The following is a 27,727-nucleotide window of genomic DNA, read 5'->3' as shown; positions in this document are numbered from 1 at the left end:
TGTGTGGGTGGTGGTCTCGGGGGAAGGGGGTAAGTCCTTGAGGTCGGACATCATTGGGGGGTCACTTTGTGACCGCCTGGCTCCTCACCTATATCCCTCCCTGCGTGAAGCTTTCACTTTCTGACCCGTATTGTTGTTGAAACTCCAACCTAGAATATTTTATTACAGGTTTATCAGTTATATAATTGTATAATTACTGCCCCGAGGTGCAAAGTCCCCGATAATCTGATTACATAATGGCCTGATTATGCAGAATCTGAATGAAGTCACAGTAAGGAAATATTTCTTAAAGGGCCAGAACATACAAACTGATGAATCTCACATACAGTGCCTGTGAACTTTTCCACATTTTTTTCACGTTACACACACAAACTTTTATTTTAAAAATATAACTCTGAAAATTGTGACGTCAATTAGTAATTCTGACCACTGTCACTTTATGAGGTCATAACTCTGGAACGCTTCAACGGATCCCGCTGATTCTGATATTGTTTTTTCGTGAGATACTATACTTCATGATACTGGTAAAAATTGTTCGTTATCACTTGTGATTATTTGTGAAAAAATCGTAAATTTGGCAAAAATTTGGAAAATTTTGCAATTTTCAAACTTTTAATTTTTATGCTCTTAAATCAGAGCGTCATATCGCACAAAATAATTAATAAATAACATTTCACCCACGTCTATTTTAAATCAGCACAATTTTGGAAGCATAATTTTTTTTTTGTTAGGGAGTTATAAGGGTTAAACGTTGTCCAGCGTTTTCTCTTTTTTCCAACAGATGGATCCATTCACTGTAATGAGGCAGCAGAGTTACTGGCCTCTGTTCAGCACTGTCCTTTTTTTCAGAGGTATACAAACCGGTGGCCTATGGCGCTTTTATGCTGGCCTAAAAAGACACTGACGGATCATAGGACAGATGGCGTCCATCTCGTCTCCACCTCATCATGAGGAATCCTCTGCCAAGGGTTCTGTCTGTATCATGTGTTTCAGAGATTTACTCGGTGTAAGTGCTCAGCGTAGCGCGCAGGATAAATGTGCGCCGTGCCTTATTGTGATCTTTGGGAGGCAGAATGAACAAATCAACAGCAGGTGAAGAATTGGTATTATTTATTTTTTACACCGTTCGTTCTGCGGTATAAGCGATTAAACGACTTTATTCTTCGGATCGGTGTGATTACAGATTACAGCAATACCAGATTTATATCAGGTTTTTTTTGTAAGGCTGCTGTCACACATTAAAATACGCTTTTTATTGTGCTTAAAAATTGGTATTAACTTTTTTTCACTTTTATTTACATTGTAAAGTAACCATATTTAAGGGGAACCTGTCAGCAGGATTGCACACAGTAACCTATAGACAGTGTCAGGTCGGTGCCATTATACTGATTGGAATGATACCTGGGTTGATGAAATCTGTCTTGTGGTTGTTAATTTTTATTTGTAGTTTTGAGATAATGAGATTCTTGTGTTCCGGGGTGGGACTGTATGCGGGGTTGTGGGCAGAGCTAAGGGTGGGGCTTTAGGTGGTGCTCTGCTTAGGTATTCATACTGATGGCTTATGACAGGTCACTGATCCCTCAGTGACCTGCCCCCTATTTTACATACTCAGCCCCACCCACATGCCAGCCCTAGAGCACGAGCATATCATTAACTGAAAATAAAGATTAAACAATGACCACAAGACGGATTTCATCAACCAAGGTGTCATTTTAATCAGTATAATGGTACCGGCCTGACACTTTCTGTAGTTTACTGAGCACAATCCTGCTGACAGGTTCCCTTTAATTTCCCAGAGAATCATGCATGGCCTACAAGTCTCCGCACTCTGACATGCCAGGCCTGGCTTGTCACTCTACACAAGGAGAAATTTTACCCCTTTCTCCAGAAAAACTTACCAAAGAGTAGGGAATGTTAAAGGATAAGGAAATATCAACCCTCGGAACTCCAGGGCCGGTGCTACAGTGGTCTCCATGAATCCATGTAGTCCATTCTTCCATCCTTCATGTGACCCCTGCAACTAATCAATGGTCTCAAGCAGTTCATTAAAATGTCGCAGCTGAAGAAGTGATTGGCTGCAGGGGTCATGTGAATAATGAAGATCTAAGATCGGAGTTGAAGCAGCGGATCAGAGAAGAATTCTTTGGGTAAGTAATGGATATTTCTATAAGTGACACACATTTATGATTTTGGCTCAGACTTCGCCCAGTGTTGAGGCCTCAGGAGAGAACGATTCATGCCCCCTGGATTATGTGATCAGAAATGCACATTTTTATATTTTGTGACGTCACATCTGTGATTATAACCAAAAGCAGAAATAAAAAGCCAACAACAAAGGACGGCGTAATCCCGGCCTAATCCCAGAAAATCCCATAATCCGCCATATCCTGGCACAGTCGTCCACAGTCAGGTCAGGAGAGCGAGAGTCTGCGAGATTATACAAGAGGAAGTCAGAGAAGATCGTGGGGACGGATAATCCAGAGTGATGTCAGTCCTATATCTATCATCTATTATGCCATTTCAGAAGAGGTTCTTCAGCAGCTTCAGTGTATATTATACAGTCTGCACTTCAGCTGCTGCAGAACCTCATAATATACCTAAGCTGCTGCAGAACTTCATAATACACCTCAGCTGCTGCAGAACCTCACAATACACCTCACCTGCTGCAGAACCTCATAATACACCTAAGCTGCTGCAGAATCTCAATACACCTGAGCTGATGCAGAACCTCATAATACACCTGAGCTGCTGCAGAACCTCATCATACACCTCAGCTGCTGCAGAACCTGATAATACACCTCAGCTGCTGCAGAACCTCATAATACACCTCAGCTGCTGCAGGACATCATAATACATCTCAGCTGCTGCAGAACCTCATAATACATCTCAGCTGCTGCAGAACCTCATAATACACCTGAGCTGCTGCAGAACCTCATCATACACCTCAGCTGCTGCAGAACCTGATAATACACCTCAGCTGCTGCAGAACCTCATAATACACCTTAGCTGCTGCAGGACATCATAATACATCTCAGCTGCTGCAGAACCTCATAATACATCTCAGCTGCTGCAGAACCTCATAATACACCTAAGCTGCTGCAGAATCTCAATACACCTGAGCTGATGCAGAACCTCATAATACACCTGAGCTGCTGCAGAACCTCATCATACACCTCAGCTGCTGCAGAACCTGATAATACACCTCAGCTGCTGCAGAGTCTCATAATACACCTCACCTGCTGCAGAACCTCATAATACATCTTAGTTGCTGCAGAACCTCATAATACAGCTCAGCTGCTGCAGAACCTCATAATACATCTTAGTTGCTGCAGAACCTCATAATACATCTCAGCTGCTGCAGAACCTCATAATACATCTCACCTGCTGCAGAACCTCATAATACACCTCAGCTGCTGCAGGACATCATAATACACCTCAGCTGCTGCAGAACATCATTCGTAAATGTGGTGGCTGCAGCCATTGACATTGTATCCAGCCATTGAGCATTTGTCATCACTACTTCCTTATTACAGATGGATAAATCTTGCAGGACCCCCTCTTATAAGGAATGAAGCCCCCCAGTTATACACTCCATCTTGCCTTCTGCTATGGACAGGTACATATTGCCCTGAGCTCACAGACTGCTGCTATTACAGAATTATGCATCTTGTGTTTCCTCCATTCACCTCCAGCCTCCGACAATTCTCTAAAGACCCCTATAATTGAGCAGGGAGTGCTGCGCATGCGCCCGAGCAGTTTTCTTTGACTGCACTGGCGCCTAGTGGCCAGCAGATGGAGCCGGAGAGGTGGATTGCTGCAGCCTCAGCATTACATCATCGCTCCTCCGAGCATCCTGCATCCCCCGCATCCACACTGGCCCCCCATCACCTGCTGCACCCCTGAGCATGGCCGAGAGCGAGGCAGAGACCCCCAGCACTCCGGTGGAGTTTGAGAGCAAGTACTTTGAATACAATGGGATCAGGTTACCCCCATTCTGCAGAGGGAAGATGGAGGAGATTGCAGACTTCCCTGTCAGAGAGAATGACATCTGGATTGTTACCTATCCCAAATCAGGTAAGTGCAAGCACAGAAGAAGCCTCTGAGGGGTTAATATTCCTGTGCATCCTGTGGTCTGCATTGGGTGGGCACAGGAGGGGGTGAGCCTGGCATGAGTCAGCGGGTGAGGAGGGGTCTGCGGGAGGAGACGGGAAACTTTCATTGTATGTGATGCGATGACACCTGGGGTCGGCGTCCATAGGGGGCGCCACAGGAATGTGCCCCCAGGACGGGTATCTTGGACTGCCCACTGTTAATCCTCTCCTTCCCGTTTACTCCCCGGCTTATTAGGGTCAATATTTGGCCTCTGAGCGAATCTTCCGAAATTTGGTCCCTGAGCGAATCCTCCGAAATTTGATCCCTGAGCGAATCCTCCCAAATTTGGACCCTGAACGAATCCTCCCAAATTTGGACCCTGAGCGAATCCTCCCAAATTTGGTCCCTGAGCGAATCTTCTCAAATTTGGTCCCTGATCGAATTCTCCCAAATTTGGTCCCTGAGCGAATCCTCCCAAATTTGGTCTCTGAGCGAATCTTCTCAAATTTGGTCCCTGAGCGAATCCTCCCTAATTTGGTCCCTGAGCAAATCCTCCCAAATTTGGTCCCTGAGCGAATCCTCCCAAATTTGGTCCCTGAGCGAATCCTCCCAAATTTGGTCCCTGAGCGAATCCTCCCTAATTTGATCCCTGAGCAAATCCTCCCAAATTTGGTCCCTGAGCGAATCCTCCCAAATTTGGTCCCTGAGCGAATTCTCCCAAATTTGGTCCCTGAGCGAATCCTCCCTAATTTGGTCCCTGAGCGAATCCTCCCTAATTTGGTCCCTGAGCAAATCCTCCCTAATTTGGTCCCTGAGCAAATCCTCCCAAATTTGGTCCCTGAGCGAATCTTCTCAAATTTGGTCCCTGAGCGAATCCTCCCTAATTTGGTCCCTGAGCGAATCCTCCCTAATTTGGTCCCTGAGCGAATTCTCCCAAATTTGGTCCCTGAGCGAATTCTCCCAATTTGGTCCCTGAGCGAATTCTCCCAATTTGGTCCCTGAGCGAATTCTCCCAAATTTGGTCCCTGAGCGAATTCTCCCAATTTGGTCCCTGAGCGAATTCTCCCAATTTGGTCCCTGAGCGAATCCTCTCTAATTTGGTCCCTGAGCGAATCTTCCCTAATTTGGGCCCTGAGCGAATCCTCCCTAATTTGGTCCCTGAGCGAATCTTCCCTAATTTGGCCCCTGAGCGAATCCTCCCTAATTTGGTCCCTGAGCGAATCCTCCCAAATTTGGTCCCTGAGCGAATTCTCCCAATTTGGTCCCTGAGCGACTCCTCCCTAATTTGGTCCCTGAGCGAATCTTCCCTAATTTGGTCCCTGAGCGAATCCTCCCTAATTTGGTCCCTGAGCGAATTCTCCCAATTTGGACCCTGAGCGAATTCTCCCAAATTTGGTCCCTGAGCGAATTCTCCCAATTTGGACCCTGAGCGAATTCTCCCAATTTGGACCCTGAGCGAATTCTCCCAATTTGGACCCTGAGCGAATTCTCCCAAATTTGGTCCCTGAGCGAATCCTCCGAAATTTGGCCTCTGAGCGAATCCTCCGAAATTTGGCCTCTGAGCGAATCCTCCCAATATGGACCCTGAGCGAATCTTACCAATTTGGGCCCTAAGGAAATCCTCCCATATTTGGGCCTTGAGCGAATCTTCCCACATTTGGACCCTAATTGTTATTTTAACCTCTTTCTGGGCATCAAAAGATTTCAAATGGAATCCCCTCGAAATGTCAGATTTGCTAAAATCCCCAAATTTGAGAGAAATGTGTAACCTCTTATTAATTGCCCTTTCTGTGCTGCCATATTTACTGCCATTTTTGGGGGGGGATTCCATTCACACAAATCCAGCAAAAAATATTTAAATGGAATCTTTTGTTTGATGGCCAGGAAGAGGTTAAAATAATAATTAAAAAAAAAAACTACATTCCCCTCACTAGTCTCCTTACCCTTCCTTCATGCAAATCTTTAATGAACTAATGTCAATGACGTTGCATCGTCCCCCTCTCTCAATGTTCGGACCCCTACCGATAAGATCCTGTGGATCGGTGATAACATTCAATGTTGTGATCTCAGGAAACCCCTTTAAACAGGACTTGTCATCAGGTCAAATGTGCCAAATTCTTGCTCTTATTTTATTCCCGCTGTTCCCCTGAGAATTATGTTTTTTGTTTTTTTTTAAATCCGCCATACGGTTCCAGAGATATCGGCTATTTTTCATGATCTTCACAAAGTGGGCGTGGCTCACTGGGTAATTATGCAGAGCAGCCTAAAGACACGCCCCTGAGGATCCTGTTATAGTCACACACGCTTTTGAAAAAATGTTTAAAAGATTCAGGACCCAAATATTGACCTGAGAAGCTGGGAGTAAATGGGTAAAGGAGGATTCCAGCCAGGAGAGCATGGGTTAACAGTGGGCAACCATAGATGACAGTAGGGGGGACACATTCCTGAGGGGCCTTCCGTGCCCCTCAGCATTAGGACAGGGCTAGGAATGAAAGTTGCAACTTTGAGACACAATTAGAAAAACTCCTGAAAAAACAGCGCCACGCCTGCCGACAGGTCATGTGTGGTAATGCATCCCCAAAAGAGCTGAACTGTGTTACTAGGCACAATGCATAAGTGCTGGTTTTGCAACATGGCAGCCATGTTTTTTTTTGCATCCTGAACTATCCCTTTAATCTGTGTAATGGGTATGTACCCGGTGGCTCTTATGTAAGTGGATATGAATAAATGATGAGAGATGAAGCGTTGCCGAATGCCAAGGAGGGAGCGCTCTTCTTATATAGTGGATGCTGTGGCTCGAGAGAAGTATTTTCAGGAGAAATTAAATGGATTTTCCAAGACTTTGCTTAGTATAAGTCATCAATAGAAAGTTGGTGGTGGTCCGACACCCAGTAACCCCACTAATCAGCTGTTTACAGGTCCACAGCTCCGTACACCATGTAGTGGCCACTCCCCGGTACTGCAGCCCAGATCACTGCAATAAGAAGTTAGCTGCAGTACCCGACAACGGCCACTACATAGTGTGTGGCGCTGTGCCGATTCATGTCTGTACATATGGCTGTAGCGGGGGGTGTTAACAGCTGATTAGTGGGAGTGTCGGGTGTCGGTCTCCAATGATCTGAAATGTATCTGGATAAAATATCCTGACTATTGAGAATATTGGTCATTAAAATCAAAGTCCTGGCAGACCCCTTTAAAGAGGACCCATCACAAATGTCCAGTTTTTGCTCTTATTTTGTTCCCACTGTTCGACTGATTATTCCTGTGTTTTGTCCTATTAAATCTGCCATAAGGTACCTGACCATGGGCCTTTCTATTTACGCCTACTTTTTATGGTCTTTACTAAGTGGGCGTGGCTCACAGGCTAAAGACACGCCCCCGAGGATCCTGTGAGCGAAACTCTCTTAGTAAAGACCATGAATAATTCGTACTAAATAAAAGAAAATAGTTTTGAATGTCACCGTTCACTTTACCAAATAATTCACCGAAAATAGAAAAAAGTGCAATAAAATGGGGGGAAAAACACAATTCCACCGTTTGTTTTGGGTTGTGTTTTTACAGTACTTGTATATTTTTTTCTGTTTGCTTTTTTTTTTTTTTTGCTGTTAAGTGCTGAAACTAAATTCTGATGCCATTTTCTGAGACCAGTACCTTATGGGAGTTAAGTGAGAAAAAATATTATTAATGGCACCGTTTGATATTTAATTGATCGCCTTTTCATGCATTTTTTGGGGTGAGTTATAGCGAATAAAACATTTTTCTCTTCCGAGTGTCATCTTAGTGTGATCTGATTCTCTTGGATGAAAGAATCGGAGCAGATTGAGAAGACAGAGAACTTAACTTCTCCATTGAGGCCGTGGATGACGGACTGCACTCAGATGACAGCTGAGTGCAGTCCGATGTTTCACATGAAACCATAGACTTGAGTGGGTGCGTGTGATCCGAATTTCATAGTCACTCAAGTCACAGCATACTGCAGACTATTTTTCTACAGAAGAGCCGCCCAGCATAGAACCCCCTTCCCACAAAAAAAGCAAATACCGGCTGAATGGAAACTCTGCCCTAAAGCTGTATGATCTATGCTGGGCGGCTCTTCTCCATCAGCTAGCTCCCCTAGGTAATGTTCAGCATATTTGCTCTGCATGATACATTTGCACCTTACATTTGTGGTAATTAGGCAGGCTATAGCAGGTGACACAGCATGCACGCAGGGGCTGTAACGTGTATAAATATGTGCCCTTTCTCTATTATTGGGACTGTTTAAGTAGGTTCTATTTGTGTATTAGCACGTAGGATCTGTATCTTAATGCCACTTGCCTTTTCTCCCACCATTGTATGAGCCGGCATCACGCAAGATGATGAGGCCCTATTATGCTGTTGTAGTATTGCACTTTGTATTATATGGACCCTTATTTCCCATTGTTTATGGGTGTTTTTAATTGTTTTTACTACAGTTGTTTGTGTGGTGTGGTTCTAATAAAATTTGTTATTTGTTTGTTAAATTGAATCGTGGTGATCCCGTTTCTATGATGCAGTCTTTTTTCTTATGAATTGTTTGGTCAATTTTGTATGCATCTGGTGATCCCCGGTAAATCTTATTAGTGGATGGTGCCCGCTCAAATTGTGTTTCTCATAGTGAGGGCTGGAGGCGCAGCTGTAGGGGGCTCACGGGCAGCCATCGCACCAGGGCCAGAAGAATAAGGAGAGACGATCCGGACTCATGGAAGAGTCAGCAAATCCCAACCGCCCCAGATCTTGCCTGAAACTTCACAGATTCCTGAAGGTTTTCATTATTCAGGAGGACGGGAACAGGTCGTGATTTTTTTCCACAGACCGAAATGGTCTGTAGAAAAATAGTCTGCAGTATGCTGTGACTTGAGTGACTATGAAATTCGGATCACACGCACCCACTCAAGTCTATGGTTTCATGTGAAACATCGGACTGCACTCAGCTGTCATCTGAGTGCAGTCCGTCATCCACGGCCTCAATGGAGAAGTTAAATTCTCTGTCTTCTCAATCTGCTCCGATTCTTTCATCCAAGAGAATCAGATCACACTAAGATGACACTCGGAAGAGAAAAATGTTTTATTCGCTATAACTCACCCCAAAAAATGCATGAAAAGGCGATCAATTAAATATCAAACGGTGCCATTAATAATATTTTTTCTCACTTAACTCCCATAAGGTACTGGTCTCAGAAAATGGCATCAGAATTTAGTTTCAGCACTTAACAGCAAAAAAAAAAAAGCAAACAGAAAAAAATATACAAGTTTGGTGTCCTATATGTACTGTAAAATGAATTGTCCAGCCCTCACTATGTCACAAGGAGACACGTGACAGAGTAGTAATATTACAGGAGGAGAGGACAGTTTATTATACCGAGCGGTTACATTAGATATAATACAAGAAAAGGAAAAACACAATCTCCAAAATGATAAAAAACCAGAAATAATAATAATCTTTATTTTTATATAGCGCTAACATATTCCGCAGCGCTTTACAGTTTTTAGCACACAGAAGTGACCAACACGGGACATAACGACAACCCTTGTCCTGCGAGACAGAAAGGTGGAATAAGGTTGTCACACAGATTATTGTATGAGGAGCAGTTATACATTCTCCTATCTACTAGATGGAGGCCCAATGCTATCGCATCTGTAGGGCGGTAATGTCACGATGGGGGCAGGCATGCGGCGCTGTTGTTGTCTAATGGCATCTGGTGATAATCTAATGACTTTTGCATCAGGGGACTCATGTGCTTGATGCCTACGCTTACATGCATTGTTTTTGTCCCAGCGATGCTGTTGCTCTTCAAGAGTCTCATTTGCCCTTTGATGTCTTCGATGTTGTGCCTTTGCTGCTTTCTTTTCATTGTCATTGGCGTGCTTTTTAGGCAGAGCCATATTGGCGTTGATATTTGCTTTTTAACCCCTCTCTGACCTTTGACGTACTATCCCGTCGAGGTGCCCTGGGCCTATCTGACCCCGGACGGGATAATACGTCATAGCGATCGGCGGCCGGGTGTCAGCTGCCTATCGCAGCTGACATCCGGCACAATGTGCCAGGATGATATTTGCTTTTTAAAGGGTTTTTCCCACAAACAAAAGTTCATTTAAAAAATTGTCTGTGTCTGACCGTGTACCGAACATACCACAGCTCCTGGGGGGCAGGGGAGGAAGCAAAAGACAATACTGACATTACAGCAGGAGATCGCAGAGGTTACATTTTGTGAGGTAAAATATTTTTTAAAACCAGTCAGTGAAATATTTTACCTCACAAAATGAATCCACTGTGATCCCCTGCTGTAATGTCAGTATTGTCTTTTGCTTCCTCCCCTGCCCAGGAGATGTTGTATGCTCCGTATACGGTCAGACACAGTCAATTTATAAAATGAACTTTCGTTCGTGGGAAAACCCCATTAATGTGACGGCTTCCTCTGCCTGTAGACACGTCGTGCATCTGCCACCGGGATCAGCCGAATGATTCACTGCACCTGCGCGTAATTCGCTCAGGCGCAGTAAATCAGACCAACGCCATCTTTGTGCACACAGATATCGGTGGTCACATCGAAATTGTGCATGCGCTCCTCCTGTATAAAGATGGCGGCAGTCAGTGAATCATTCGGCTGATCCCGGCGGCGGCGTGTTTGCGACGGTGTTCCGCGCAAGAGGCTGAGTGAGTGTGAGAGTGAATGTGTGTGTGAGAGCTTGAGTGTGAGAGTATGTGTGTGTTGCATACGGCGTATACAGTGTGTGTGTGTGGTGTGATGGTGTTCCGCTGGTGGTACCGCGCAATAGGTTGGTACCAGCAGCAGTTTCCATATTGAGATACCCATCACTTGGGTGTCCCAATATGGCGGTCGGTGAACTTCCTCCGCTTGGAATTCTGGGATACGGTGACATCTAGACAGAACAGGAAATAAAAACATTACAAGGCAATTATATAAATAGATTCCTCACTATGTGTAATATGTATAGGCCGCGTCACTGCCCCCTCCATCCTATTGTAAGGCCCAGATTGTGACTGAGCTTCATAGGAAACTGCCAGTGACTGTATACAGCGATCCTGAGATTATACAGTATATAGTACAAGCGAGGAAACGACTGCAACACTGAAAAAGAAGCATAAACTAAAAAAAAGTTGTAAAAAATAGGAACAAAAAAACAATTAAAATATTGTACCTTCCTGACAATGACAATTTAAAACATAAAATATTTTGTATTGCTGTGTCCACAAATATCCAACCTGCTGAAAATATAAAATTATTTCACCGTACGGTGAACATCATGAAGCAAAAAAGGAAAAAAATCACAACTCTAGAACTGTAAATGGTTAATAGCTGCTGTAAAAAAAAACTAATGGTACACGGAGGATAAGTGAGTATACAGTTGTCCCACTTTTCTGGATGAAACTCTGAATGATTTTTATACGGTTTTGTGAACCTCCCCTAAAACTAATAACAGTAATGATCCTGGGGGTCGTACATAATGGGGTCCACAGATCACATGACCTGTTATATTAACTGTTCAGCCAATCAGATTCTCCTCCCTGTAATGTCACCGGTCTCTGGGCAAATTTCTTACAACAATTATTATTGTTCAGCTGCAGATTCTAATCCAGTCATCACAACAAAATAATGAGTGACCTACATGTAATACAACATGAAGGGGCTCGGAGAAGGCGGCAGTGAAGGTGTGTAAGTGTCTGATGGGGTCACACAGCTCATAAAAGGACAACTGCCCGGCCTCATAATCCAGACATATCCTGACTCTATCACTGGAGATCTTGTCAGGTAACTGGATCTCTTTCCTGTCATGTCTCACTTTATACTGATTATTATTAGATCTCTCCAAACTCCAGGACTTGTTATTATTTCCAATCAGTGACTGACACCCCCTCCTGTCCATACTGGGGTAACACATCCCCACACTCCAACCCCCTGATCTACTGCCCTCCACATCCCAGTAATGTCGTCCTGAGGTAAATCCTCTCCTGCTCATCACCTGATTATAATCCGGGAATCTCTCTGCTGTTTCTGGACGTTTCTGATTCTCTTCTGTCTCGGTTGCAGTTTTCAGGTCGTCTGATATAAGGAGATAATTACCAGCTGTGGTTACATCCAGTAATATGTCTGCAGGATCCTCCACATAGATCCCACTCCTTATACCTGATATTACCTCACATAATGTGTGTAATGTGTGTGAGATCACAGCCACATCCAGGTCATCTCCATCATGGAGCTGTTTATCGTGTCCTCCTGTGTCCTCATCACCTCCCTCCTCCTCAGGATCACACAAGTCACCGGTGTCTGGATCCTGTAAGACAGTCAGTGGATCCGTCATGTTACACAGCTCCTCAATGTGTCTCATCTTCCTGGACAGCTCGTCCTTCTTTATTTCCATCTGATGGATCAGAGCAGACAGTGACTCTTCCTTCTCCTGCCTGGAGATCTCACTCAGGAGCTTCTTCTCCAGGTCGTCCACCCGTCTCCTGATGTCTGCACACAGGGCAGTGACTCTCTCGGCTTCTCCAGCTGCTTTTTCTTGAGCTTTTCTATTGCGCTCCTCCAGACTCCGGACTCTTTCCTCAGTCTTTTTTCTCTTTGTGATCAGTTTCTGGAGACCATTTCTCAGTTTCTTCTTTTTCTTCCCTGAGGCCTCATCCAGCATCTCCACCCGATGTCCCCGATGTTCTTCGGCCAAACTGCAGGACACACAGATACAAGCAGCGTCCTCAGTGCAGTAATATTCCAGGATCTTCTTATGGACAGGACATTTCCTTTTCTCCAGAGAAGTGCTGGGATCAGATAAGACGTGTTCTGCTGATTTGCTGTGAACCCTCAGGTGTTTATCACACAGAGAAGCCTCACAGAGTAGACAGGATCTAACAGCAGGTACCGGAGAGTCCACACAGTAAGTGCAGCAGATCCCGGTGATCTCCTCTTGTTCTTGCTGAGTAATCAGGAAACGTTCAGCGACATTATGGAGATTTATGTTCCTCGTCAGTGTCGGCCGCTCCTGAAACTCTTCTCTGCATTCAGGACAGGAATAAACTCCAGACCTGTCCTGTGTATCCAGCACACGACCAATACAGACCCGGCAGAAGTTGTGTCCACATCTCAGCGTTACAGGATCCTTAAATGTAGATAAACAGATGGAGCAGAGCAGCTCGTCTCTCAGATCAGCAGACGCCATGGTTGACGGAAGAAGGAAGAAATGAAACTGAAAGTGTTTAATGCTGAACAAAGGGCAAAGTTGTAGTTACACCCAGTCACTTCACCCTTCATTTCTTCTTTCTTACAGCGATAACTTTTTAATTCTTCAATCAATATAGCGATATGAAGGTTTGGTTTAGTAAGAAGAATGTATGCGTCAAATACACAATTTTGCTGCACGTATACTGTATTGACTGACTATTTTTTGTTGGTGGTGGTGCGTCATTATATGAAAGAGCAGCAATTCTATCATTTTTTTTTCTTTTTCCAAGAATTGTTTTAGAATATTCATCTCCAGGGCCGACGTCAGCACTCGGCGCACCCAGACAAGTGTCGGGGACCCTGAGCAGGAGAGGGGCTTCACTTTCCTTTGGGGACACCGGCGCACTATGGGAGCTCGGAGCCTGTGCCAGTATCGGCACCCATGAGAGTCCCCCCGCTTGCTCAGTTCCCAATCACTTGTGATACTCACCTCTCCCTGTTCCACCACTGTGACGTCTTCCGCATCTTCTGACTGTGACGTCTCAGGTCAGAGGGCGCTATGACATCACATCTGTGTGCCCTCTGCCTGAGCAGTCACAGTGCAGAGAGCCCGAAGACACAGATGGAGAGCAGTTCGGAGCAGAGCAGCGAGGAGAGGTGAGTGTCACTTTTATTTTTTTTTTGATGTTTGGAGCAATATATGGGGATCATCATACATTGGAGCATCATATATGGGACCCATTATACACAAGTATCATATGGCTCTCATTATATATGGAGCATTATAGGGGGCCCATTATACAATGGAACATAATATATGGGGCCCATTATATATGGAGCACTATATGGGGCCCATTATTATACACTGGAGCATCATATATGGGGCCTATTATATACGGTGCACTGTATGGGGCCCATTATACACCAGATCATCACATATGGGGCCCATAATACACTGGAGCATCATAGATAAGTGTATTTGTATTAGTTCTGATCAGAATTGAGGCTATATATAAATATCTCCAGAACGAGTGCGATAATAATTCATAAAACCCCCATCAGGTTACAGTAGGGCTGAGTAACAATACATACTGTTCTCTCTGCGCATTCTCCTATATGTGACAAATCAGTGCCCTATCTAATAATTCCTTTGAAATCAGGGGAGGTTTTTGTATAAATCATTTTTATTGGTCACAGCAATAAAGAACAAAGGCAAACGTTACAAACTGGTAAATCTGTGCAATGATAGGCAGTAATTTTAAGTCGAACAAGGGGAGCATAGTTACAGCATTTATGTCTTATGATTTAACTTTTCTGATCAACAATGCTCCTGGCTATCACGAAATCATGAGCTGATAACAATAAAAACAGCCGGGATAATTGGTACCAATTGTTAGATTTCTTTGTGAATATTCAAAATACGATATGTATAATTGAACTAGTTATGAGGAGGACAAACATAGAAAGTAAGGAAGGGGAAAGAAAAGAGGGTGGGAAGAAGAAAAGAAGGATGGATGAGGGTGTGGGGGGTTCAGGGAAGGAGTGTGGCTGCCCCCATATCCCAGCGGACAGAACGCATGCCGAGGAACGGCTCGGAAGCATACGAGAATAGGCTATGTAGTGTGTCGGGTTCTGGAAACCCAGAGATCTAGTTCAGGAGTTTCCCTAAAAGCGATCCAAGGGGCCCATATGTTGTAAGTTTTCTCTGTGTTACCTGGTGACTGATTTATCAACTGCTCCATTCTATAGATGTTATTAAGTTCTGCCACAAAATCTGTACGGGAAGGAAATTTTTCTTGTTTCCAAAACCGAGGGATCAAATTTCTGACTGCGGTAAGAAAGTGTCTTAGGATGCCCCTCTTGAACCTAGATATTGACAAGTTGCATAGAGACAGCAAAGCTAAACCTGCTGAAGGTTGGATCTGTGTGATAGACAACTTATTATGAAGTTCAAAGACGGCCAGCCACAAATCCCTTATGGGGGGGCAGTCCCACCAGATATGCATGTAGGAGCCTATTTCCTTTAAACATCTCCAACAGACATCAGGAGTCGTGGGGAACACCGCATGCACCATGGAGAGGCGTCAGGGGAGGTTTTTATTCCTAATTGTTGGAATCACTGTCACATTTTGAGAGTCTGATGTCACATAAAGTGACTGCAGAAAATTGTCTAGAACCCAGAATACCCATATAAATCTTATTTAACATACTTATTTAATACTTTATTAGTTCCAAATTAAAAATCTGCAATACAGGTTTTACACTCCCAATTCTAAAGTAGGTGCCGTGTCGCCCTCTGCTTGGTGTCATAGTGGAGAATCCAAGACAATGAAAACTAAATATATGGAGTTAAAGAAACTGTCCCTATATTCTCCCTTCACTTATTTAACATTGGAAGTCTCTTAACTACAGCATTTAAGGAGGGAAACATCCAGGATGAAAGCTCGGGAGCACATGCAAATCCTTTACTTGACTCTTGAGCAAGTGTGTACTTTTCTCTGGACAAAATGTTAAATTGCAAAAAAACACAAAATAAAAAAACCCTTAAAACAGTAATACTTTATTAGTTCAAAATTAAAATTCTGCAATACAGGTTTTACACTCCCAATTCTAAAGTAGGTGTCGTGTCGCACTCTGCTAGGTGTCATAGTGGGGAATCCAAGACAATGCAAAGTCAATATATGGAGTTAAGGAAACTGTCCCTATATTCTCCCTTCCAAAAATTCCCTACCTTGCCAGGAGGTTGGTGCCCTAATATATCTGAAGTGGTGCCTCCGCTCACTGTCGGCTGGCCCTCGTGTGCCCTATTATCCACCCTACCACCTAGAAATTACAAGTTAAACACATGCAAAAAAAAACCCAAGAGTATAAAATCAATGATAGAATGATGATTGTGCTGCTCAGTTTATTCTGATAGACTTTCAGTCATACATGGACATTTATGTAGTGCTAATATGCCTGGTTCTATCATTTGTTGTATTTGTTGTGCTTTGCTGCCATCTACTGGCCGTTGCTGTATCACATTGTAATATTTGTCAAGGTACTTTCCCACAACACCTTTCTGTCTTTAGCTCCTCCTATCTTTTTCCTTCTTTTCCTGTTTTGTACTCCATTCCATCTTGGATCTCACATGTGCTGCAGAGCTGGAGAAAGGATTCTCTTGTTACCTCTAATCTGGAGCTTCTATTATCTCTATCTGGTGATTCTGTAACAGCTCTAACCTACAGTCCTCACTCTCACCAAGGTACTGTAAATAAAACCTGTTGAATGTATCACTGCATCATCCTTCCGGATCACCACGCACAGCTGATAAGGACTAGGAGCACAGTTAGTGACTAACGCTGCCCGCCATTGTTTATATAGCGATTCGTGATCACATCCCTCAGATACATCATCCACATATATCGGTGGTAGAATAGTAACAAGAGACCTAAGTCTACAGTGTCTGTGTGCATATGCATTGTCTGCTAGCAAGTCTTAACCGTCCGCCATCTTAGCTAAAACATGTCCACAAAGGGCACCGTAGACCCATCTGCAAGTGAAGCACATCAGGTTCCCGACACCATAGATGCTGCAGGAGCAGAGTCCACTCTTACTGCAGAGCAGGACGTACGACCCAAACGTGTAACCAAGCCGACACAAAAGGCCAGAGAGAACTTTGAGACTACTAGAGACAAGTTCCATGATAATCTAGAACATTTATGGGGCAGAGTTGATCACTATTTAGCAGCTCTTCCACGCTATCACAGTGACGCCGCAGGTTTAACCGCCACATTGAAGAGTTTATCTGCTGCCTATGATCGCTACCAGAGACTGTCTGCAAAGTACATCACATTCCTGAGTAACTGTGACATGGAAGATGCCCCAGCAGAAGTAACTGAAAGGGAAACTCTTCTCCAAGAAAAGACCTCATTAGTACGAGATGCCCAGGATAAAGCAGAACTCCGCATCGCTCACCTCCAAGAGGTTAGGTCACATCGCACAACATCGACCAAAATCACAGCTCGGTCTTCCAGATCATCTCACTCCAGGAAGTCAACATTGTCCGACAAGCTACTGGAGATCCGTGCAGCTGCAGAGGAAGCTAGAGTAAAAAGCTGCTTTGCTAAAATGGATGCTGAAGTGGAAGTGGAAGCTCAAAGAAATGAGATGGAAGCTCAAAGGAAATTAAAAATACTCCAAGCAGAAAGGGAAGAAGCAACAGCCCTTGCTAAACTGAAGGTCCTTGAACAAGCATTGGGACAAGAAGATAGTTCGGACTGTCTTATTCCAGAAGAAATGGAGGACTCAGCTGATCGCACTTCAGACTACGTGCTAAGACATTTAACATCTGCACGAGCATCACCTCCAGTTTCTAACACGGATGCGCCCGCAAGTCAAGAAATGTCGCCACCTACTGCCGACAAGGTAACTTCCAGCACTAACTCACAATTTAAGCAACAGCCAGCAGAACCTATAGAGACTAAACCGCAGTTTAACCCTTATGCCGCATCATTTCGTCCTGATTTGTCGCAGTCATATAAACCAAAGAACTTACATTCCCTACGGATACCACAAGTTCATCCTGCAACAATGACCGGGGAGATCAGACATGTCTGACTTCACCAGATACATGATTCGCTGGGAGTTAATAAACATTATTAAAGCCAAATGAAAGGCACGAACCAAATCGTCAGCATGAACATCGGAAGCAACAAGAATTATCCTCCTGGCAATAACCCTTCCATTTGACCAGATACTGAAGCTTCCGCATCAAAAAACGAGAATCCAAAATCTTCTCAACCGCATACTCCAACTCCCCATCAATCAACACCGGAGCCGGAGGATCAACAGAGGGAACAACGGGCACCACATACTTCCGCAACAAAGATCTATGGAAAACATTATGGATGGAAAAAGAGGCCGGAAGGGCCAAACGAAAAGACACTGGATTGATAATCTCAGAAATCCTATAAGGACCAATAAACCGAGGCTTGAACTTAGGGGAAGAAACCTTCATAGGAACATGACGGGAAGACAACCAGACCAAATCCCCAACCCGAAGCCGGGAACCAACACACCGACGACGGTTAGCAAAACGCTGAGCCACCTCCTGAGACAACACCAAATTGTCCACCACATGAGCCCAAATCTGCTGCAGCCTGTCAACCACAGAATCCACACCAGGACAATCAGAAGGCTCAACCTGCCCTGAAGAAAAACGAGGATGAAAACCAAAATTACAAAAAAAAAGGCGAAACCAAGGTAGCAGAACTAACCCGATTATTAAGGGTAAACTCGGCCAATGGCAAGAAAGCCACCCAATCATCCTGATCAGCAGACACAAAGCATCTCAAATAAGTTTCCAAAGTCTGATTAGTTCGCTCGGTTTGGCCATTTGTCTGAGGATGAAATGCGGAAGAAAAAGACAAATTAATGCCCAGCATAGCACAAAAGGCCCGCCAAAACCTAGAAACAAACTGGGAACCTCTATCGGACACAATATTCTCCGGAATGCCATGCAAACGAACCACATGCTGAAAAAACAACGGAACCAAATCAGAAGAGGAAGGCAATTTAGGCAAAGGTACCAAATGAACCATCTTAGAAAACCGGTCACAAACCATCCAGATAACAGACATCCTCTGGGAAACCGGAAGCTCTGAAATAAAATCCATAGAAATATGCGTCAAAGGTCTCTCAGGGACCGGCAAAGGCAGAAGCAACCCACTAGCGCGGGAACAGCAAGGCTTAGCCCTTGCACAAATCCCACAGGACTGCACAAAAGAACGCACATCCCGCGACAAAGAAAGCCACTAAAAGGACCTACCAACCAAATCTCTGGTACCAAAAATCCCAGGATGGCCAGCCAACACAGAACAATGAACCTCAGAAATCACTTTACTAGTCCATCTATCAGGAACAAACAGTTTCCCCACTGGACATCGGTCAGGTTTATTAGCCTGAAATTCCTGAAGAACCCGTCGTAAATCAGGGGAGATGGCAGAAAGAATCACCCCTTCCTTCAGAATGCCGACCGGCTCAAGCACCCCAGGGGAATTAGGAAAAAAACTCCTAGAGAGGGCATCCGCCTTAACATTCTTAGTACCAGGAATGTACGAGACCACAAAATCAAAACGGGAGAAAAACAGGGACCATCGAGCCTGTCTAGGATTCAGCCGTTTGGCAGACTCGAGGTAAATCAGATTCTTATGATCGGTCAGGACCACAATACGGTGCTTGGCCCCCTCAAGCCAATGTCGCCACTCCTCAAATGCCCACTTCATAGCCAACAGCTCCCGATTGCCGACATCATAATTGCGTTCCGCAGGCGAAAACTTCCGAGAAAAGAAGGCACACGGTTTCATCAAGAAACCATCAGAATTCCTCTGAGACAAAACGGCCCCTGCCCCAATCTCAGACGCGTCAACCTCAACCTGAAATGGAAGAGAAACATCCGGCTGACACAACACAGGGGCAGAAGTAAATCTGAGTTTAAGCTCCTGAAAGGCAGAAACAGCCGTGGAGGACCAATTCGTCACATCAGCGCCTTTCTTTGTCAAATCGGTCAGAGGCTTAACCACACTGGAGAAGTTGGCAATGAAACGACGATAAAAATTAGCAAAGCCCAAGAATTTCTGAAGGCTCTTCACAGATGTGGGCTGAATCCAATCATGAATGGCCTGAACCTTAACCGGATCCATTTCTATAGATGAGGGAGAAAAAATGAAACCCAAAAAAGAAACCTTCTGCACTCCAAAGAGGCACTTTGACCCCTTCACAAATAAAGCATTATTACGGAGGATCTGAAATACCATCCTGACCTGTTTCACATGAGACTCCCAATCATTGGAAAAAATCAAAATATCATCCAAATATACAACCATGAATTTATCAAGATAACTCCGAAAGATATCATGCATGAAGGATTGGAACACAGATGGGGCATTAGAGAGTCTGAATGGCATCACAAGGTATTCAAAATGGCCTTCGGGTGTATTAAATGCAGTTTTCCATTCGTCACCCTGCTTAATACGAATAAGATTATATGCCCCTCGAAGGTCAATCTTAGTAAACCAGCTAGCCCCCTTAATCCTAGCAAACAAATCAGTAAGCAAAGGCAAAGGGTATTGAAATTTGACCGTGATCTTATTCAAGAGGCGATAATCAATACAGGGTCTCAAGGAGTCATCCTTCTTGGCAACAAAAAAGAACCCCGCTCCCAACGGTGAAGAAGATGGCCGAATATGCCCCTTCTCCAAAGACTCCTTAATTTAGCTCCGCATGGCGGCATGTTCTGGCACAGACAGGTTGAAAAGTCGGCCCTTAGGGAACTTACAACCTGGAATCAAGTCAATAGCACAATCACAGTCCCTATGCGGTGGAAGGGAACTGGATTTGGGCTCATCGAATACATCCTGGAAATCTGACAAAAACTGAGGAATTTCAGAAGAGGGGGAAGAGGAAATTGACATCAAAGGAACGTGACCATGAACCCCCTGACAACCCCAACTAGTCACAGACATAGATCTCCAATCTAACACCGGATTATGTACCTGTAACCATGGAAAACCCAGCACAATATCATCATGCAAATTATGCAAAACCAGAAAACGACAATCTTCTTGATGGGCTGGCGCCATGAGCATGGTCAGCTGTGTCCAAAACTGAGGTTTATTTTTAGCCAACGGTGTAGCATCGATGCCCCTTAAAGGAATAGGGTTCTGCAAAGGCTGCAAGGGGAAACCACAACGTCTGGCAAATTCTAAGTCCATTAAGTTCAGAGCGGCGCCTGAATCCACAAATGCCATGACAGAAAATGATGACAATGAGCAGATCAAGGTCACAGATAACAGAAATTTAGGTTGTATAGTACTGATGGTAACAGAACTAGCTATTCTCTTTGTACGCTTAGGGCAATCAGAAATAACATGAGCAGAATCGCCGCAGTAAAAACACAACCTATTCTGACGCCTAAATCTTTGACGTTCAGCTCTAGACAAAATCCTATCATACTGCATAGGCTCAGGGCTCCGCTCAGAGGACAACGCCACAGTGTGCACAACTCTGCACTCGCGCAAGCGCCGATCAATCCGAATGGCCAGAGACATAGAATCACTCAGACCAGCAGGCGTGGGGAACCCCACCATAACATCTTTAACGGATTCAGAAAGGCCCTTTCTGAAAATTGCCGCCAAGGCATCCTCATTCTATTTAGTCAGTACAGACCATTTTCTAAATTTCTGGCAATACCATTCTGCCGCTTCTTGACCTTGACACAGGGCCAACAAGATTTTCTCAGCCTCATCCACAGAATTAGGCTCATCATACAACAACCCCAATGCCTGAAAGAAAGAATCAACATTAAGCAAAGCAGGATTGCCAGTTTCCAGGGAAAATGCCCAATCCTGTAAGTCACCACGCAGCAGAGATATGATGATTTTTAACCTGCTGAATTGGATCACCAGAAGACCGGGGTCTCAATGCAAAAAAACAGTTTACAGTTAGTTTTGAAACTCAAAAATTTGGATCTGTCACCAAAGAATAAATCAGGAGTGGGAATCTTAGGTTCTAAGGCAGGAGTCTGAACAATATAATCTGAAATACCCTGTACCCTAGCCGCAAGCTGATCCACCCGAGAAACTAACTCCTGAACATTCATGTTATTACTAGATTCCGTAGCCACCCAGAGATTAAGAGAGAGGAAAATACCAAACAGGCTAAGGAAAAAAAAATGGCTCAAAACCTTCCCTCCCTTCTTCTGAGATGCAATTAACTCATTGTTGGCCAGTTGTACTGTTAAGATCTGGTGGCCTAGGAGCAGCATGAGACGGACTCTGGAGAAGGTGGTCCCTGTACTGACCGCAAACCCTGAACCTAGCAGCGCAACTAGAAGTAGCCGTGGGGGTACCTAACACTCCCTAGACCCCTCGACAAGGCCTAAGAACTAACTTCCCGTAAAGACAGAAACAGGAAACCTATCTTGCCTCAGAGAAAATCCCCAAAGGATAGATAGCCCCCCACAAATATTGACTGTGAGAGGAGAGGGAAATAGCATACACAGACATGAAATCAGAATTTAGCATAGGAGGCCATACTAGCTAAAAAGAAAGAATAGAACAGAGTACTATGCGGTCAGTATTAAAACACTAGAAAATATCCACCACAGAAAATACAAAACATCACATCTGACTAAAGACATGGAGGGTATATCTGCATCTCCAGAGACACAGCTTGGCTGCAAAAAATCCTTCACAGACTAAGCTGGACAAGACAAAACATGAATATGCACAGAACTAGAAGGTCCACAGCAGGTGGACAGCAAAAACAAAGCCAGGACTTATCTTTGTAGAAAAGCACAGCAAACAGGAGAGACCAGAAGGGAAGTGAATCCTCCAAAAAACAATGGACAACTGGCACAGACTAAAGGATGAAGCAGGACTAAATAGCTGAGTCCAAATTGAACACACCTGATGAATGCTGCGATCCACAGACAGCAGCACTACCACTCATAAGCACCGGAGGGAGCCCAAGAGCAGAATTCACAACACCATAGAATGTGCCTTATTTAAAAGACTGCAAACCTTCCCAAAGATAACTAACAAGGACAATAGAAAACATCAAGATCTGAGCGACCTGCTAAAGGAAATAGAATTGGCATAATTAGACCCACGTCTCTGAGGACTGAGCTACCTAGATACTGCTCATGGCGTTAATCCAATAGTGTCCAAGTTGCCACACGGCATGCAGGATAAATGGGCAGACCACGGCTCATGGTATAAAAGGCAGCATGATGTGTCCTTTCCCCCCTTTTCATATTTTTCCAGGTTCATCAGTGACCAAGCTCGGAAGAAGAACGATCCCAGCTTCGACTTCACTGAGCCTACTCCACCAGCATCATCATCATCTACAAGGTATGATAACATTGCCAAACGTAGAGATTCAAGGAACACAATATCTGTGAGAAAGACTGACGTTCCACTTACTACACCTGCCTTCACTAAGACAAATAATGTTGCTCCTAAAGTCACGGACAGTAACCGTATGTGCCCTATCCACAAAAGGCCTCACCCACTTAAAGAATGCCGTGGATTCAGAGCAAGGACTTTGCAGGAGCGTAAAGATATCCTCAAGGAGCTTGGGATATGTTATAAGTGTTGCACCCCCTCAGACCACCTCGCTAAGGACTGTAAAGCCGCTATTAAGTGCACTGAATGCAGCAGTGATAAACACGTCACAGCCATGCATCCCACGCCAGCTCCACACAACTCACAACCTTCAGCATCTAACCCTGCTCAAAAGCATGGCGGGGAGCCACAGGTCCCTGACCCAACTGCAACCGCTGTTTCCTCCTCATGTACTGAGGTATGTGGAAAAGGGACTCATCCTAAATGCTGTGCAAAGGTATGTCTGATTAAGGTCTATCCAGAAGGACAACCCGACAAGGCCTCCAAAATGTATGCCATAATAGATGAGCAAAGTAACCGATCTCTAGCAAGGCCCAAATTCTTTGAGATCTTCAACATAAAGGGATAAACGACTCCATACACCCTTAACACCTGTGTGACGGGGTGTACAGCAGAGCAAGAAGGGACAACAGGCCGAGGGATGATTCAACAGATTTATTATCAAGAACGCTGGAACAACACATGCAGGTAGATCTACAGAGTCCACAATTAGTCCAATGGAACAGGTTCGGGGGCACCTCCCGATAATCCTTGTGCCAGGTAACAAAGCAATAGTCCACAATTAGTCCAAGGGATCCCAAAACAATCTCACGAACGACGAGATATGTACTCAGCTCAAGTCTCGCCCCGTTCGCTTCCACAGTCCTAGATGGGCGTGGGGTCTTGCCTCAGCTAAGAATCCCCACTCCTTCTCCTTCAAGGATCAACTCACATCTGATCTCAAAATAAGAATGGATTGTCTGAGCTCCTGGGATCCGCCCATGAAGGGGGTAGGGGTTACACCTTCTATTCAATGGTTGGGTCCACCAGAAGATTCTAGACTGGTGGGCTCCAGGCAGTCTATGTAATATGTACATTTGACTAGCCACCTGCTGTGAGGAAGAATGGCTATTCCTCCACTAGTGATGTTGACAAAGCTTAATTACATTATAGCTCAGGGCTGCAAGTATTGGGGGAAGGAGACATATTGTTACAGGTGAACTCCCAGCCAAGAAAATGCATGAATTACAGCTAATAGAAACCAGAGAACAGTTACATACATCAAATGGCATATTATTCAAATACAGGACAGGGCAAAAGTACATATCATGACAATCCCTTCCCCTCCCAATTTGTGTACGTACTAGGGACCTCTACAGGTCGCTGGTTAAGTACACACAGGCATGGCTGACCGGACTCAGGGCTCCTCTTGCCTGGACAGTCCATCTGCATTTTGGTGTTGGCTGCCTCTTCTATACTGTATGGTAAAGTTATAGGGCTGCAGCGCCAGGCTCCATCGTAGTAAGCGTCCATTGTCCCCAGAGACTCTGTTCAGCCAGATGAGGGGATTGTGATCAGTAACCACAGTGAATTCTCGTCCATACAGATACGGTCTTAGTTTCCTGAGGGCCCACACTACAGCCAGACATTCCTTTTCAACAGTTGCATAGGCCACTTCTCGGTCCAGCAATTTCTGGCTGAGGTAGGCAATGGGGTGCTCGTCCCCAGCTGCATTCACCTGGCTGAGTACAGCTCCCAGTCCATAAGCAGAGGCGTCCGTCTGCACAATGAATCTCCTCTTGTAGTCTGGAGCAGCCATAACAGGGTCGCAGACCAGAGCGTCCTTCAGCCGGTTAAAAGCCTCATCACAGGCTGGAGTCCAGACCACCAGCCGGGGCATCGTTTTCTTGGTCAGGTCGGTAAGAGGCTTGGCCACAGTGCTGAAATGAGAAACAAATTTTCTGTAATAACCGGCAGTGCCCAAAAAAGCCATAACTTGTTTCTTAGTTTGGGGTACAGGCCAGTCTCTAATAGCCTGGATTTTGGCAGGCTCAGGACGGAGCTTCCCTCCTCCCACTCTATGCCCTAGGTACTGGACTTCACCCATCCCCAATTGACATTTATCTGGTCGAATGGTTAGGCCTGCTGCAAGAAGCAGGTCAAGAATAACGGCTACTTGGTTCAGATGTTCCTCCCACGTCTGGCTGAAGATGGCGATATCATCCAAGTAGGCACAAGCAAAATCACCACATCCCCGGAGGATCTGGTCCACCATTCTCTGGAAGGTTGCAGGGGCAGTCTTCATTCCAAAGGGCATGTTTAGAAATTCATACAGACCAAATGGGGTTATAAAAGCGGACCGTTCTCTCCCTTCCTCCGTCAGAGGGATTTGCCAGTATCCCTTACTGAGATCCAAGGTAGTGACATATCGGGACCCAGCCAGGCGGTCTAGAAGTTCGTCAGTAAGGGGCATTGGGTAAGGATCACTGACGGTATGGTCGTTTAGTCGTCGATAGTCCACACAAAACCGAGTACTCCCATCCTTCGTGGGTACTAACACCACAGGAGAGGCCCAAGGGCTATGGGAGGCCTGGATTACTCCAAGCTGTAACTCTCCTCCAGTTCGTGCTGCATGGTGTGTCGAACTGATTCAGGTACCCGGTAAGGAGCCTGTTGTATGGGACGGATACCCTGAGTGTCCACATGATGTTGGGTGATGGTGGTTCGACCTGGTTGGGATGAGAAAGCAGCCTGTCTCTGTTGAAGCACTCCCAGCATCTGTTTTTTCTGTAAGGAATCCAGGTGATCCCCCAGTGGAACCTGTTCCACAGTGGATGGGGCTCTCGCTGCTTCCACGAGATCAGGTAGGGAGTCCTCATCCTCTTGTCAATCTTCTGAAGCCAGCCGACAGCTTGCTATCACTGGAATGTTCCGGTCATGGTACTCCTTAATCATATTCACATGGACAGTCTTTTGTCTTAGCCCCTGATCATCTAAAGCAAGAAGATAATTGGTGTCATTTAGTTTTCTGAGAACCCGGAAGGGACCCTCCCATGTGGTCTGCAGTTTATTCTGCCGGTGGGGAACAATCATTAAGACCTGTTGTCCTTCTACAAACTCCCGATAGCGTGCTTTACGGTCATGACCATGTCTGTCACATGGCAGATGTGACAACCTACATGGTGAGCTGCAGCATGTGCTACATGTTCACAGATCGACCAGAAGAAGAATCCAATTTCACCTGTCAGAAGTGTAGACTAGTGGCCCTTTTAGAAGAAAAGGTGCGGGGTCTGGAAGAAAGAATAGCAACTTTGAAACTCATCAAAGAGAATGAAGACTTTCTAGACAGAACAGAAGCATCTCTACTGGTCACAGAAGGTGCAAAAAGTGTCAGAGAACCTCCAAAAGCAGATGAGTGGAAGCATGTGACCAAAAGAAGCAAGAAGACCATGGAGAAATCACCAACCACACAACTGAAGAACCGATATCAAATCTTTGTAGAGGATGAAGATGGCACACCTAAGAATGAAGCAATACCAGCAAGCAAAAAAGAAAAGGGCACACAGCAACAAGTGACAGCAAAAAGTACAGCCAAGAAGCAACGAAGAGTGGTGGTGGTGGGAGACTCACTACTGAGAGGCACCGAAGCAGCCATCTGCAGACCGGACATAACTGCAAGAGAAGTATGCTGCCTTCCAGGTGCGATGATCAAGGATGTGACCGATAGGATACCAAAGCTCTTCAGCTCCAAGGACGTCCACCCATTTCTTCTGATACATGTTGGCACCAATGACACGGCAAGGAAGGACCTACCGACAATCTGCAAGGACTTTGAAGAGTTGGGGAAGAAAGTAAAGGAACTGGATGCACAGGTAGTTTTTTCTTCTATCCTTCCAGTAGACGGGCATGGCACCAGGAGATGGAACAGGATCCTTGATGCAAACAACTGGCTAAGACGATGGTGCAGACAACAAGGATTTGGATTCCTGGACCACGGTGTGAATTACTGGTATGATGGACTCCTCGCCAGAGACGGACTACACCTCAACAAACCTGGGAAACACACATTCGCCAGAAGACTCGCTACACTCATCAGGAGGGCGTTAAACTAGAAGAAGAGGGGACGGGAAGAAAAACATTAGACTCGAACAAAGACGACCCAGGAAAACATACTCAGAAGGGAGGTAAGAACATTTCTAAAACAATCCACAGTGAGGAGATTGGAACAAAACAAAATCCTCTAAACTGCATGCTCGCAAACGCCAGAAGCCTGACAAACAAGATGGAAGAACTAGAAGCAGAAATATCTACAGGTAACTTTGACATAGTGGGAATAACCGAGACATGGTTAGATGAAAGCTATGACTGGGCAGTTAACTTACAGGGTTACAGTCTGTTTAGAAAGGATCGTAAAAATCGGAGAGGAGGAGGGGTTTGTCTCTATGTAAAGTCTTGTCTAAAGTCCACTTTAAGGGAGGATATTAGCGAAGGGAATGAGGATGTCGAGTCCAT

At 44.9% G+C, this 27,727-nt stretch overlaps 2 protein-coding genes across 3 annotated transcripts in view; one reads left to right on the top strand and one right to left on the bottom strand.

Moving 5' to 3' along the window:
- Positions 1 to 3,796: 3,796 nt before the first annotated feature.
- The window catches only part of SULT4A1 (sulfotransferase family 4A member 1), a 59,508-nt gene continuing 35,577 nt past the window's right edge, over positions 3,797 to 27,727 (top strand). Inside the window, exon 1 of one of the 2 annotated variants that reach the window (XM_069763382.1) lies at positions 3,797 to 4,074. In XM_069763382.1, coding sequence (XP_069619483.1) covers positions 3,906 to 4,074 — 169 coding nt within the window. In that variant the 5' untranslated portion in view covers positions 3,797 to 3,905. The remainder of the gene's footprint in view (positions 4,075 to 27,727) is intronic. The other variant, XR_011320657.1, reaches the window with a different exon arrangement.
- Positions 11,557 to 13,323, bottom strand: LOC138675284 (E3 ubiquitin/ISG15 ligase TRIM25-like). Its single transcript, XM_069763375.1, has one exon. The coding sequence runs from the start codon at positions 13,285 to 13,287 to the stop codon at positions 11,692 to 11,694; it is 1,596 nt and encodes a 531-aa protein (XP_069619476.1). The 5' UTR covers positions 13,288 to 13,323; the 3' UTR covers positions 11,557 to 11,691.

Source organism: Ranitomeya imitator, chromosome 4, assembly GCF_032444005.1.
Source record: "Ranitomeya imitator isolate aRanImi1 chromosome 4, aRanImi1.pri, whole genome shotgun sequence".
Taxonomy (NCBI): Eukaryota; Metazoa; Chordata; class Amphibia; order Anura; family Dendrobatidae; genus Ranitomeya; species Ranitomeya imitator.
This window is presented reverse-complemented; position numbering and strand designations above follow the sequence as displayed.

Coding starts and splice junctions, on each gene's coding strand:
- LOC138675284 (XM_069763375.1), bottom strand. CDS start 13,287: ATGGCGTCTGCTGATCTGAGAGACGAGCTGCTCTGCTCCATCTGTTTA.